The sequence below is a fragment of the Haliotis rubra genome, unplaced genomic scaffold (genome assembly GCF_003918875.1).
Source record: "Haliotis rubra isolate DU_JTF1 unplaced genomic scaffold, ASM391887v1 Scf816, whole genome shotgun sequence".
Classification (NCBI taxonomy): domain Eukaryota; kingdom Metazoa; phylum Mollusca; class Gastropoda; order Lepetellida; family Haliotidae; genus Haliotis; species Haliotis rubra.
This window is the reverse complement of record NW_025767542.1, coordinates 400,337-416,327: the sequence shown is the minus strand read 5'-3', so window position 1 is coordinate 416,327 and position 15,991 is coordinate 400,337. Positions and strand designations below refer to the sequence as shown.

Here is a 15,991-nt window from a genome sequence, read left to right as displayed (position 1 = left end):
TACAATCAACAATGACAGTTTTTATACACAGGCATTTTTGTGAAACAATCCGTTTCACTGGGCAGTGGGGTAGCAAAGTGGTTAATGCGTTTGCTCGTCACGCTGAAGTTCTGGGTTAGATACTCACATTGGTACGATGTTTGAAGCCCGTGTCTGGTGTCCCCCGCCCTGATATTGCTGCAAGTAGCGTAACACACACACACACTCCGTATTTCACTCAAGAGGGGATCGTAAGAACCCACCCTAAAACCCATTTATGACACTAGTGCGGATAGAAACACAGCAAAGAGACCAAAGGTGTCCCAGACTGGCGAGAGGAAACAATTCGCTATTTGCGGCATGTTTTAATGATCTAAGCCGTTCTGATCCCTGGACCGGTTAGCAAGACCACTGAAACTTTCCCTCTTGTCAATGTTTCTTACTCCGTCCTAACATTCCGAGTTGTCCTTCACATACACAATAAATTGTGGGGGTGAGTAACTTTAGTTTACGCCGCTTTCAGCAATATTCCAGCAATATCACGATGGTGACACCAGAAATGGTTTTCACACATATTGTGCCCATGTGGGGAATCGAACCCAGGTCTTCGGCATGACGAGTGAAAGCTTTAATCACTAGGCTACCCAACAGCTACACAAGAAAAAAAGATGCTTTTAACATTAGTAATTGTGTTCAGCGATGATAGTTCATGCCAATTAACGATGATTTTGTGAAGAACCTGTGCAGATATCTCATGGATAATCAGTAACTACAAGAATCCGACGACTGACATTTAGACAAGCATCTCAGAAGAAAGGATGCGCAGCATATTAGATGTTGCTCACATTGGCAATTCAGTCTTCCTTCTATGCAAAACCTAATAAGCACATACACTTACATGGAACTTTATAGATATCGACAGCTAAAAGTAAGAACTCATCATTCTCCAAATAGATACTCACTGTTCTGACACAGTGTTGCTGCTGCTGGCTTATACATCCCATCTGTACAGAGACACTTCATGTTTGACGCTGCAGTCTGTATACACTGAATGTTGGGGTCTGTAGTGTCACACACGAGTGGGTTACTGCATACACCACCAAAGACTTGTCCTGAAAGTAACATGATGGTAGTACAGAACTGTCTGACACATAGGTGGGTGGTGATACATGCCTCTAACGCTCATTAAACATTTATCATACTATCTAATCTAAGGAGTGAAAATGTTTGTTTTAATACCGCGTTGAACAGTGACACATTTCTACGACGTTTGTCACCTTGGTGAAACCCATGAACATATGATACAAACACACGTATAAACATGGTCGGGTCTAACAGGGATTCGAACTCATGGTCATAGGAGTACAACTCTGCACCGCGAATTATGAGACTTTAGAGGACCGTGCTACGTGTACCAACACCAAACTAAAGATGAACCTAACCAGATGAAAGAGGATAATAAGCAATATCCCACTGAAACCAGTAATTTTAATAGCGTATGTCCCTATATATATTTTATATATACATGCATTACATGTCATAGTACTATACACTTGTCTTATAACCGCGCTGATGTCTGTAACTGTATTTAGTATTTCCGATGTCCCTGGCAGGAAAATTTAAAGAATATTTCTAAAAGAGACCTAAGCCCATACCCATTCACAAGCACCCCCTTGTTTGATTTCAGTACCCACGTCAGTGTATGAAATAAGCCCAAAATCCAAATGTAACCAGCCCCAAATGGATTTAACCAGACCAAATATGGTGAATTTACTCAGATGCATGGAACATCTAAATTTTTTACCAGACCATCTGGCTGGCTAGATGTAAATTTAGACCGTCCGTCAGAAATCTAGACCGTCTCGGTCGGTCGGACGGGCCTTATTTCATTCACTGACCCACGTACAAGTATTCCTGGTAGGGCAAAAGAGCACATTCAAGCCTTGGAGTTATAAACTTAATCCCTGGTCAAGTTGTGACAGTAATGAATGAGTGAAAGTTGACTTAGCTACTTGTTGTAAATGTCCTTTGGTCCGAGGTAATCAGCTGACTCCTGCCGTAGAGTGTGATGATAAGTTCAACTGTGACAGTGTATGTTGATCCTGGAGACAAGGGCTGGATGTTGTAGCTCTTCTGGTTTTCAGTAACTGATGCTGGAGAACCTGTAGTTCCTGGAGTCCACGTTACTGTATAGCTGGATGTGTACCCTCCAGTTACATCTGTATTGGTCCAGTTGATGGCAATATTACCTGTGCCTATAGTTGGTTGAACTGTGAAGACTGGTTTTAGAACGCTAGCTGAAAGTATGCATATTAACATTGATAAGGGAAAGCGAACACTTAACATCTGGGATAATTATCATCTGCAAGATTATTGGCTATAAAGGATTATGACCAATTCTCACGAAATGTGCACCAATTGTGTAATTTCTTGTCGTAGGCACTTAAGTTGAATATTTGGGGTTTCTTGGGGTTTACTATGACTTTTATCTCGAAGAACCACTTATTCAAACTGATAGCATGTGTACATATGGTGTTTAGTACAATACATACCAGTATAAACACCTCGTTTTGCCCATTTTGCTCTTGTCGCACAATGGGGGTGGTCTAATAAAACCATTCTACTTAATCATTATATACACTGTAGGTCAGGGGAAACTGTATCATGAAGACCTTCGGTGCTTGCAGTATCGAAGGGCATATACCTCTTTGCAACAGCCCATAACAGAAAAAAACATATGTTTCGACATGTTGTCCCCAATTTTCTGTAATCTTCGATACATTTCTTTTTTTTCAATTTAAACATGTACAATGTACAAAGAAACTGTTGTATAATGGTCAAACTAACTGAAAATTGCTCAACAAATTCATTTATAGGAAGTAATTTCATCTCTTACGGGTGCTATTCTTTGTCATTGTGTCGAAAGTTACTCAAAGAAAGGTTTGTTTTAAGCCTGTAATCTACGGGACTGTCCTGCTGTCAATATTACACTGCCTGCCGATGTCTCCACCCTGTGCATGCAATAGACGACAGATATACATTAACCTCATGGCCTGATTAGAGTCAAGTAACACATGATTTTAATATGACAAGGTAAAGAAAGTCAAGGTGTAATTTTCGTGATGTAATTTTCGTTACCACATTTAAGACCTTGTATCTAAGTCCTTGTTTTATGGTGGTAAGCATGGCTGGGATGTTTCCCTGTACAAATGGGACTTACATCCCTTTGTGAACATCGCGGTTTAGAGCGCCCATTGCACTTTGACGTCAAGAAGACGACTTTGAAAACGTCAAATGACAGAAGGTGTTATCTGATTGACTGTCGACCAAAGAAAGGTATGTATACTTGTCAGTGTATATGTGTATACCATCATAGTATGTTGTTCATACATAAATTCCTTCCCTGCTCGTATATTTTGGAAATATTAGACAGTGCAGCAAATACACTGATGGTAACGTGATTACAGACGACTGGACTTTTTGAAACAAACTTACATCCACACTGTTGAAAGATTATTGATGAAGGTTCCTTGGATGTGATTTCGTTTTGCCCTTTATGCAAAGGATTTTATGTTTTTCATATATGCGGTATAAAGAGGACATTTATTTACATTGAGACAGTGTCTCAAAGTAGTGGTAACGAAGATTACAAATATTTCAGAATTAGATATTTCCTTCAAATTCCGAAGCTATAGAGAAACGTAAATCAATGTTTTCAAGACTGGCAGAGTTGTCTGTTCGGCAAAAAGAAGTCTGTCATCCAAGATGCCGAGGAATTGTTTAAATGGGGAACGGAGAACCACAAAGGCTGCTCCTATCTATGCGTCAACAGTGACGAGATTGCTGCTGTCAAGGAGGAACTTCAGGAACTGACTAAGACCACAGTCCCCTTGAAAGGAACCATGAAAATTCATGCAATCATTGGAACATCAAAATGAAACATAATGGCAAGAAAAACATCTTGCTACTGTTCCATGTGTCCGGATGGTAATTACCACACTGATTGGTTGCCCTCCTCTATCTTGAAGCCCACTGCTCCTCAACCGGATGTTGTTACACCAGAGCCTTGAGTAGAACCTTCAGTAGAACCACCGGTAGAACGTACAGCAGAATCGTCGACAGAATCTTCATCAGAACATCCAGCAGATCTGGAACACATTGATCCTGAGCAGAAGCAAGCTCCTGCTACACATCAACCCCGCACAGTCGTACCTACCAGTGGTGACTTCATTGCTGCTGTGTACCAAGGCAATTGGTATCTTGGAGTGGTCAAAGAGGTGGACCCGGATGACAGTGATTGTCATTTCAAATGGCCAAGACGTTCGGATGAAATCTGGGTGTCATTTGAGGATATTCTTTGCACAGTTCAGCCCTCTCAAGCCACTGGTTATTATCGGCGCGCTTTCAAACTAACAGCGCATGATGAAGCACACATTACCATGGGTTTCAGAAATGTGTTGTAATTTACGACACCATTCCACAAGCAGTTAATTTGACAATTTCAGGATATTTAACAGAGCCATGTAGCTGTTCTTTTCAGTATGATTCGTTAGTTACTTGATTGCACGTTCCTCGCGTTGTCTCGTTGTATTTCAGAAACCTGGAAATTTCGTTACTAATAGTTGTAATCTACAAGACATTTTCAGAATGGTCGACAAATTGTTATCTTCATTATTCTGTATTTGATTCTTAAACAATGTTTCTGTGGCAGTGTTGGTATTTAGCCTTATATAAAAGTTTGTTTGGTAGATATATGTAAGCTAGGGCTAATTGAATTGAAAGTGATGTTATCCTTGCACACAAGTTCTTGAGAACACAAGTTATTGTTTTAAAGAAAGCTGTGTCCTATCTCTGATGACAGAACACATACTGACCGTGACTATTCATATCACCTGACTCCCGGCAGTAATGAACAATATAACATCATGTGTGTACTTGCTTTCTGCAGAAACTACTGGCATGTGTATGTAATCTATGTGCATAACATAGATTACATTGTGAAAAATGAGGGGTCAAGTTTAACCGACCACACAGAATTTACTTTTAGAGTTTGACCTGAAAACTTACATGTTAACTCTTAGGATGGTGTACTTACACCATCTTAATTTAAAAAATAAAATATTGAAGTTGACTTTTCAACAGTTTGTCATGTTTGATGGTGCACATTTCGTGAGAATTGGTGTTATAATGTATGTCTTAGGATAGTGACGAAGAACCCAAACATATTTATGAACATCAGTATTCATGCATTTTCTGAATTTTAGAAAAGAGGCAAAGTATTTTATTGACGAGGGCTTCTCTATTATGTTATAATGCGGCGTTTGATACAAATCATCATACGGTTGTCAGGCAAAAGTAAAGTGCTTCAGCACAGCACAGACCTATATACATCTAACTGTGATACTGTATGCTGTTCCTGGAGACAGAGACTGGATGTTGTAGCTCTTCTGGGTTATAGGAGCAGATGTTGAAGATCCTTGAGATCCAGGAGACCACGTTACTGTATAGCTGGATGTGTACCCTCCAGTGACATCGGTATTGGTCCAGCTGATGTCAATATTACCTGCTCCTATAGTTGGTGGAACTGTGATGACTGGTTTTAGAAGGACAGTCGACAGTCGACCTCTAAACATCTCAGCCCTGGTTCGTGTAGCTGGTAGAAATCTGCCACGTAGGTGACGTAGGACGATTTGACGGTCTTCTGCTCGTGACGTCACACGTGGACGACCCGACCTTGAGCGATCAGAAGTCATACACAGTACGACGGCTGCATCCCATTGCTCTTGCGACGTCAATAACTGATCTTCCCGCTTGCAACATGCCAACGTTCACGTTGCACATTTGACAATCGTGACATTTCAAGTACCGTTAGAACTGTGGTTTAAAGGTGTTTTTTCAATTCTTGAGGCCAATGCAAACACGTGCATATGAAGAAAACTTCGATGCAAAGATCATGTGATCGACTGCACGTGCAAAACCTGATTTGGCACTAACGTCATTTGCACGACGAATGGATGGGGTTGAGTGGGTTTTGCTAACGTTTTACTAGAGTCGAAAGATAGGGATCCCATTTTGGATACATAGATGTATCATCAGAGAAAAACTATTCATTATTTTTCAAATTACATTTTGTGAAGTTTCTTTTATGACTCAGTATATCTATGTGTACAATCGTGTTTTTTGTAACTGGGAATGCATACTTATATCGCCATAAGCCTTTTGGATGCTTTGGCGTTCATTGTTTACAAAATATACACGAGGACAAAGGGTGTGTCTAAACGTATTATTTTCACTTTTATTAAATGAACGTAAAATCGACTTTAGATCTCTGACAACAGCTGAATCAAATTTACCGTATGTATTTGTCTATTATATTTTATTCTTTTCCTTTAAATGTAAGAGTAGACACTAAAATTCAAACTAGATAACATTTTGATATTCGTAAAGTATCATTGAAAAAATACACTATAGTCCTTCAACTTAACTTTTGGTACCCTGTTTTTCACAATTTACATAAAACTCCTGAATATTTTAAAACACTGCTCTGTTCATATGGTAATTGTATACGGTGACCTAACAAGATATCGATTTTAGTAATTTTAAAACTATTTTTAAAGATTTTGTCTTTAAACCTGTCATATAATAATTGTAAAAATGTGGAGAGTTTTACGAGGGGTTAACGCACCTAACGGAAAAGCCAACAACACTGTAAAATGTGTGTCAGCGTGATATGTACATGCACGGGTATTTACATTAGCACGCTTAAGTAATGTCACAGATTGTCCACACGCACAGGTTGTAGGGAAAACGATGTTGTACAAAGATGACCGGCAAATCGTCAAAAGAGTTTACAATTTTTTCAAGCGCGAGGAAAAGCGAAAAAAATCCTTTTTTTTAATTGAATGTTTCTCCAAAAGACATTTAATGCCACGAAGATCTGCAAAATAATATTGCAAAGAGTTATCTCCCATAACACTATTTCAGAGCCTGACGATGACATGGCAGTTAAATCGGGGACCGTCTCAAATCATGCAAAGAAAACAAAGCTTGATGAATTCGATAGAAGGATTGTGAGGGACGTCATGCGTCGGTTACATCGATCCATATTGTCAAGCAAACTGACGAAAGTATTGTTCAAAAGAAGACCATGACATCATTGTATCAAAGCATATCATATGCAAGCTGTTGCTCAAATCTGGATATAGATACAAGAGATCAAGCAACCAGTCTTTAAAGACTTCAATGAATCTACTTGTTTAAAATGGATTTATGATGATTAAACAGTCCCTCTAGATTTGCTTGCAGGCGTAACAATGTAAACAAGATGCACGCGTGTCACACCATGCTGTTGGCTGTTCCATCGTATCATTTTACTCCCTTGTATAACTACTTCTATTTTTCATATTTTTATAAGATGGCTTCTGAAGAAGAAGCTTTAATAATTGACATAAAATTATGAAATTTAAACCTTGGATACGTCATAAGATATAAAGAGCGTATGAGCAAAAACATTTTGAAGGCATTTTTTGTTTAAAAGGTAAATCGTGAAAAACAGGGTGCCAAAAGTTCAGTTGACGGACTATAGATGCCTTAAAAACACGAAAATGTTCAAAAACACTATACTGCTACATCAATAAGCGATGTTTGTGTCAGATATATTTTGTGCTATAGACCAAAAATTGGCACCGCTGCACTGAACATTTCTCATCTGGATGTAATATAAACACAAAGAACTTAATTAAGCACCCCTTCTAGTTTTGCAATGATTGGTTTTAAACACGTACATAAAGCTTTTCGTGGTGACCACGATGGAAAACACGACTTTCTCTGAACCGTGTCATCTTTTGACTCATACAAAGCGGTGCCTACAGCTCAGAAATAAGTACAAGAACTCCCATACGATACTTACTTTCCGTACAAGATGATGTCGTTGGTGATTTGTACATCCCATTCTTACAGAGGCATCTCTTCTCTGTTGACACTGTAGTCTGCACACACTCGATGTTCTGGTCTGAGGTGTCGCACTGGGTCCCGTCAGTACATAGTCCACCAAAGACTTGCTCTGAAAGTGACATGTGGTATTAACACAGCAGTATGTTTAAAAAGCAGTTTATTAAGAACCTTCGAACGTAATTATTACAATGATCTTTGATAATGAGTACCAGAATGGGTGGACCTAAAACTGAAAGTGTCTTGCACAAGTCTACATCAAACGTTTTAAAAACTTTACTGAATTCGCCAGTGTTGTAACCCGGATCAAATAACTTTTGTGCAGAGTAGCGTAATATCAATGAATAAGCATGACAATGAGACGTCCTAAACGCGACAGAACGATAGGAAAAACGCCATCTATATACTTCACTGAAACTTTAGTGACATTTCACTGCCAATATCTTTACATTGGATACTGCATGTTGAGTTGGAATTGAAATATTATCATAATCGGTGTTCCAGATCTTTGTGTTTCGAAAATATGCATGGTTACACGAAATTGGAGGTGGGATCTATGTTTGACCAGCCGCATGTTACATGTTTTGTGTGCTTGTTTAGCGGAGATTTAAGGACGGTAATAGGCGAGGTGTAGCCAAGAGATTAATACGTTTGCTCGTCAAGCCGAATACCCGGGATCGATTCCTCACGTGGGTACAATGTGTGATACCCTTTTCTGGTGTTCCCCCTAATATTTCTGGAATATTTCTAAAAGAAGTGTAAAATTTTACTTACTCACTCAGGACGATAAACCGCCACTATCTCACTTCGCTTTTTTGAGTATGACTCTTTCTTCATGGTATTGAAATATGTCATTCAAACGGCTACGAGTCACATATTACACTTTACAACAATGCATTATTGCTGTCACGACTTTGTCAAGCCGATGATGAACAGGCAGCCTGTTCATGCACAAGGATACGATACAGAACACCAATAACAGAAAGCACCATCGGGGCTGTATATGCACATTCACCTGGTGGCAAAGCAAAGTGTTGCTAACACGATAAAGTGAACCGTGCCTCAACACTTACAGGCCATCGATGAACTGCAAGAATTCATACTGTGTTGTGATAAATGATCAACTTGGAAGGGAAACGATGTCTCATTGCAATTATTTTGAATCAAACAAGCCCAATGGGCTCCTAACACACGAAAACAAATATCTGTTTTCATTGTCTTCAGTTGGTTATGGTCATGACGAGCAATTAATTAAGAATTGATCTTGCAACATTTGAATGACTCTTTTGAAACATATTAATCACAAACAATCTATGTTATAAATAATTTAGCTTAGTCGTCAGGTTGTGAATACAAAAAGTGATTATTCATGTCTTGATGAGATGGCCGCCATACGACTGAAATGCAAACTTAGGTACCTGTTGTTGTAAATGCCCTTGGGTCCGAGGTAATCGTCTGACTCCTGCCGTGCTGTGTGATGGTGTATATAACTGTGACAGTGTATGCTGTTCCTGGAGACAGGGACTGGATGTTGTAGCTCTTCTGGGTTGTAGTAGCAGATCCTGGAGATCCTGGAGACCACGTTACGGTATAGCTGGATGTGTACCCTCCAGTGACATCGGTACTGGTCCAGCTGATGTCAATATTACCTGTTCCTATAGTTGGTGTGGCTCTGATGACTGGTTTTAGTGGGCTAGCTGAAAGTATACATGATTACATTATATATAAGTAAAGGCCAACAATTAACATCTTTGATAATTACCACCAACAGGGTTATTGGTTATAAAGGATTATCGATGTGTGCCTTAGAGCAGTAATGATATGTCCCTGGAATATGTATTTCGTACACGTACTTTGGTTTGGTTAGTAGGTTATCTGAATATATACACGTTGAAATAGATGTATTGGTAAAGCGAATGACTCTTGATATTATATATTTTAGTACTGATGTTTTGTTAATTAACAAAACTTCTAAACAAATTGGAAATTCGCGTTTGCTTTACTTGAGTGATTGTCATTCGTAAACGGTGCTCTCGTAATGGGAGGTGATTGTGAACAGGTCAGATGTAGGCAGACATTCAGGAATAACCTTGTTATTGTTTGTTCAGTACAAGCAGTTTCTAATTCTTCAACAGTTGTAAATCCAACTCGGATACTATACGGGTAGTAAAAGTATCGTATGTCCCAACATTGCCTAGTGCGGTGACATAACACTGGCAGCCCATAATCTGTAGCCTGGCTACACACCATGTTTAGAGCGATTCTGTAATAATCTAGATGTTTTACTGCTCTTCGTTGGCAGCTTATATGTACTAGTCTGAATGTATTTATTATAAGTGAATAAATAATAGTCACAATAAAGCTGAAATACTGCCGATGTTACTTTAAACCCACTCACTTGACAATGATATTTTGTAACTGTTGTGTCCCTTCTAACAGAAACACACCTTCACTGAGAAACAAAACATTTAGTGTGGGGCCCATACATGTACATGAAGGTACACACAATGTGTTGTCGATATGGTTAGATTGGGGATGGCAGTGTCATGATGTGATATGTCATACACATGGTGGACGTGCAGGGACATTTGACAACGTTTATGACGGAGGTTAAAGTCTCGAGCATCCCTATTCCGGACCCCGACGAGAGATTTTCAACAGGAGAACGCCTGATCGCATATTGCATGTGTCAAGGTGGACATGATACATAATCTAATATAACTGTGCTTCCCTTTACGGTGCTGAATTTTTTGTTTCAATCAGTTTGACAATAAACGTCTCTACGTGAAGGTTTAATTTTAAAGATATTTGCTTCGGTTAAGAAATATCATTTACAATGTAACCTTGGAATGTTGTCATTTTTAACAATGCGTGTCTTTTGCTTTTGATGGAGTATATATAACCGGATTTAAACAGCGATTATTTGATTCCAAATTTCCAAATCCTGTTTATCAACATTAGTTTGAATCAATTACTACGGGATAATACCAGCTGTCGGCTTAATACACACTTGAGGGAACGAACATTAACGACCGGCCTGACGGGTGAATGCTTTAACCTGAGGGCTGCCGCTTCATTCTCCGGTGAATACTTCACCATTTTGGCAGCTTAATTGTATTTACATCAGTGTCAAGGAAGAGCAAATACTGATCAACAAAAATCGTGAATGATAACGTCCACTGATTTATCAAACAGACAAATATTATCAAATATTTGTGTTTTTCCATCACAACTGTATATTCATTATTTTAAGAAGTTTAGGTATTCTTTCACAACTTAAAGCTTTGAAATACACAATGCCGTTTAGAAAGTGGTCAGATGTGACATATGTCATATTTGGGATTGCACTTTCTTAGTAAATGGCATTGTGTTACATTTGACCACTTTCTAAATGGCATTGTGTATTTCATAGCTTTCAGCCGTGGAAGCCGTGCCAATTAACACTTATCAGAGGGGTACACAAAGTACATCCTGACTCTGAGGATGTGGGTTCGAATCCCGGATGGGACTCAACCCAACAAAAGTACTAGAATCTGAACTTTACTAAGAACGTGCAAATATGACATATGTAAACTTAAAGCTTAACATAATAAGGAATCCAAAAGCGACAACACCGATGTTCTAGTAACATGATTCGACGGTGAAAATTGTTGTTGAAATCCGCACACTCAAAACCGGTAAACATAATTCTATGTAAACGCCTAGGGATTTAACGAAAATATGATATGGACCTGAGATGTGAGTATACTTTCGCAAGTTTCATTGACGCAGAAATTCAGTTTTACGGAACAGAAATAATTATCTAAGTTAAAAATCTTCTAACTTTCATCTATTTCATTGTCTCATTTTCCTGAACTTTCCAAAACCAATAATATCAATGATTTGGCGTCTGTTTCTATATCCAAGATTTACATGGCAAGAGGGAAATGTGTTTTTCCAGCAAAGAACTGACTTGATTCATTTATGTTTTATCTAATTAAAGGTAGGCCGCCGTGATGTTGCTGGAATATTGCTAAAAGCGGCGTAAAACCAAACTCAGTCAGTCAGTCAGCCTAAAAGTAGGAGAGGAAGCGACCATTTGAACGCTAAAAGTTAACTATTTAATACTTACTTTCAGCGCAAGATGTTGCATCTGGCCTATACCATCCATCCGTACAGAGACACTTCATGTCTGTTGCAGTCTGTATACACATTATGTTGGAGTCTGAGGTTGTGTCACACTGGGACGTCTCTGTACATGATTCGCCGAAGGCTTTTTCTGAAATGTATCATTACATACAGCACATACAGTTATGAATTGTCAGCAAAATCCATGACACAAATAATACGCAACATAGAACTAGAAATTCAAATTATAATAAACAAGAATTCAATTTTACATGCGACATGACCTGAAAATAAATTACTCTTGGCGGCAACCTTTTCGTTTTGTAACAGTACTGCTTGTTGAGTAATCAAAAGATGTCTGGAAAAACATCATATGATCTGAAAATATATATATATTTTTATATATATATATATATATAATGTTAGTCAAATCGCTATTGTATATCCAATATGAGATATGTTGTATTTCAGTCTTAGAGAATCAGTGTACGGTATAAGCAATTGGGAGATTGCTATGTATATAGGTACGTACAAGTAGGCAAACACACACACTCACACTTGCTCTTGTAAGATGGAAGAATGGTTCAGGAAGAAGGTTGGTGTAGGATTCAAACGTTAAGGTATTTGGATGGGATTAAAAGATAGGCAGGTACAGAAGATCGAAGGGAATAGGAAGGCAGGTATGGTTTGTTTGCAAGTACATTTCTGTACCCTTTCTTGAAAACATGTATAACACTTTCGAGATGTCAGCTCCCTTGAATGCGAATAGCAACACTCTGTCATGATAGGTGTTGTATAGAGACTATATTTAATAAATGAAGACTATAGAAACACTGTGAGTTGTGTTTTAAGCTTTTTCAACAAACGTATACATATGCCCGGACTTCTCCCTTCTGTGCAAGTAATCATCCATTAGTTATGATTCCTTTGGCGCAAGTAAGTTGACGTCTATTGAAACCAGTTGTAAACCGAATTTAACATGCTCGGTGGCATTTTATACCTGACAAAGGCTAAAAGCTAATGCTATGGACATCTATAAAAAAACTTGTATGATATAGGAGAGTGAGTGACAATATCGTGACCATGTGTTTATGAATAAACATTAAATGGTGATGATAACAATGTTCGCGAAACGGTGACATTTGCCACACGCACACGCCAAGGCCAGACAATTGTTCATCCTAAATGTACACAAGAACATGTTGTACAGGTCAAGGCAACGAATTGCACCAGATATAGCTTATGTTACTGATGTGGCAAATTTGAAACTGTTCTCTACATGTCAATCATTAGGTTTTACTGGAGCTTGAATGTGGTAACCTTGACCAAATAACTACTGACTACTGTTTTTCGTAGTAGTGTGTGTCAGCACATTCAGTTATACCGGATACATTAAAATTGCATTGCTGGTATTGCACTGAGTAAGATAATCACATCAGTTCCGAAATCCACTTATAAAGGATATAGTGCCTGGCGCTATCGCTGTACAAGCAAGATGGTAAGCAAGGTTGCCAGAAACGGGAAATTCGCGGGAACTGGAAGACAAATATTATCAAATTTGAGGAGGCTAAACATTAAGGTCTGAAACATTTCTCTGAACGCAAGTGTCGCTGGCTGCATCGTAGTAGTAAGTGTCATCACATGCGCAGATGCCGGATCCATTACAAACTGCATTTGTGGTATTACACTGTGTTATGTTATCACAGTGAGCTCCGTATTGCACTTCTGAAATTGAACATGTGTATACAATGCAATATGCATCATGTTTTGTATTTGTCATGGATAGCATCACATCTTGGTGCACTTAATAGTACTTTTAAAAAATAAACCTGAAAATGTAGTATATTTCGTAAATAGATTCTTCCGAGACAAAAGTCTGAAAAGCGAAACAAAAACAACAACACAAACATAATAAAAAAAAAACAAATAAATATAAAAATACTCCAAATCGGTGAGTACATGTAGGTTAATGTATACTATTTCTAGAATGGAACGAAAACTATGGGTTAGTTGTTGTTTTAAGCTGACATTTGTAAGCATGGAATAAATAGTATCTATGGTAACTGGCATAACATTTGGAGTGAAATCTACCTGGATGGTGCTCTGACTACATACCAAAGAGTTACAACTCACAATTAACAGCATGAGCAATAGTTCATAAATACAGAAAGGCAAAAGAAACGTCGTAATATTGGAAATTACATTTACAGTCCGTTTGAGTCGGAAACGGACCGATGAATTGCAAATTTTATCATTGTACAAAATTGCCACAGAAATATAAATAGTACACATGTTTATCATTTACTAATACCCAACAGCTTTCTTATATTTGAGTCCACCAAAAAAGTTGTTTAACAAACTATCATTAAAATTTTGACACAGTTCACTATTTGTTACGAGGGAGGAGTGCAGAGAAAGGGACAGCCAGGTGTTCGAGAAGCACGTACGTGCACAAGTGCCGACAAAATTATTGATTCATTAACCTGTGCTGTGCCGTCTCCATCCTTTCTCGCACACCTGGCTGTCCCTTTCTTTGCACTCCTCCCTCGTAACAAATAGTGAACTGTGTCAAAATTTTAATGATAGTTTGTTAAACAACTTTTTTATATTTAGGACAATTCTCCAAATAAATCACAGAGTTGGTCTGATGTATTGATTATGATCAGCGTTTCATTAAGTATTATATGTTTATTATTTTTCGAGTTAGATTTCAATTCATCGGTCCGTTTTTAAGCCAAACGGACAGTAAGCATCAAAGAGGTATTTGAACCTTTTTTTTAAAAACATATACACTGGAAGTCAAGTTTGAGAAAACATGAATCGTGGTCGTATAGTCTGTATTGCCCAATAAAATATTGTTCGAGATTGAGGTTAGAAATGTTTTTGCTTGTGAAAAGTGCAGAGTTCGCACAAACGCAACATTGAAATCGAGATGCACGAGCATCATGCATGCATTCAGGCAGGCATAAATTGCCGGCTTGAATGGCAATCGTTCACTTGTTTTCTGAACGATGTTTCTTTTGTCTTTCAGTATACACCTACTTACAGCAGAGACATTCAGTGAGAATTCACTAGTCCATAATTCACCAGAACCTTCACTGTAACATCGTACTCTTCGCACAAACAAGGTGGTAAGCAAGGTGACCAGGCACGGGCAATGCACTGGAACTGGAAGACAGACGTCTTCAAATCTAATAAAAGGAGGCTAAACACTAAGATTAGAAAAATACTTTGAGTGCAGGTGTCACTAGCTGCGTCGTAGTAGTGAGTGTCATCACATGTACATATGCCGGATCCATTGCAAATTGCGTTGGTGGTAATACACTGTGTCATGGTACCACAGTTAGTTCCATAAGCCACTTCCGAAATTGAACATGTTTCTACAATACAATATACTTCATGTTTTCCATTTGTCATGAATATTTTGACTGACTGGTGTACTTCACAGTATATATTCCCTTCTTTTTTGCTGCTCACACTGTGGCTGACATGTTAACGAGGTGACTTTTACTTGCTACAGAGCTCTAAATGGCTTTAGATTTATTCTAAATATTCAGTTATTACTGTTAAAAGATAAACTGGGAAATGCAATATATTCTGTAAAAAGAGTTTCCCAAAACAAATGTCTGAAATGCGAAACGTAAAATCCAAACATAAATCCTGAAAACAGAATGTAAAGTAAATACTCCAATTTGGTGATTAGATATACAGTTTCTACAATGAACCAAAAACATGGGTTAGTAGATGTTTTAAGCTAACATTTGCATGCACTGACTAGTATCTATGGTATCTTAGAACTGACATAACATCTAGAGTGTTTTTTTCCTGGATGATGCTCTTGCTACATACAAAAGAATTACAACTCACTATTAACAGCAAAAACAATAGTTCATATACATCTAGTTACAACAGAGATATTCAGTGTGAAAGTAAAGTATACTTTGGTTATTCACTA

General features: G+C 38.2%; 2 protein-coding genes across 6 annotated transcripts in view; both read right to left on the bottom strand.

The window, feature by feature from the left end:
• LOC124261914 overlaps positions 1-15,991 on the bottom strand; it is a 322,925-nt gene that overhangs the window by 31,180 nt on the left and 275,754 nt on the right. The gene's annotated exons all lie outside the window — the stretch shown is intronic.
• LOC124261915 (mucin-5B-like) overlaps positions 1-15,991 on the bottom strand; it is a 52,916-nt gene that overhangs the window by 22,451 nt on the left and 14,474 nt on the right. For 2 of the 5 annotated variants that reach the window (XM_046696282.1, XM_046696283.1), the window contains 7 exons: positions 12,041-12,187; positions 9,348-9,626; positions 7,889-8,041; positions 7,164-7,167; positions 5,389-5,586; positions 1,992-2,074; positions 942-1,091 (listed from right to left, as the gene is read on the bottom strand). In XM_046696282.1, the coding sequence (XP_046552238.1) occupies positions 942-1,091; positions 1,992-2,074; positions 5,389-5,586; positions 7,164-7,167; positions 7,889-8,041; positions 9,348-9,626; positions 12,041-12,187 (1,014 nt within the window). Of the gene's footprint in view, positions 1-941; positions 1,092-1,991; positions 2,277-5,388; positions 5,587-7,163; positions 7,168-7,888; positions 8,042-9,347; positions 9,627-12,040; positions 12,188-13,629; positions 13,762-15,266; positions 15,700-15,991 lie in introns of those variants that run through there. The other 3 variants (XM_046696281.1, XM_046696280.1, XM_046696284.1) reach the window with 3 other exon arrangements.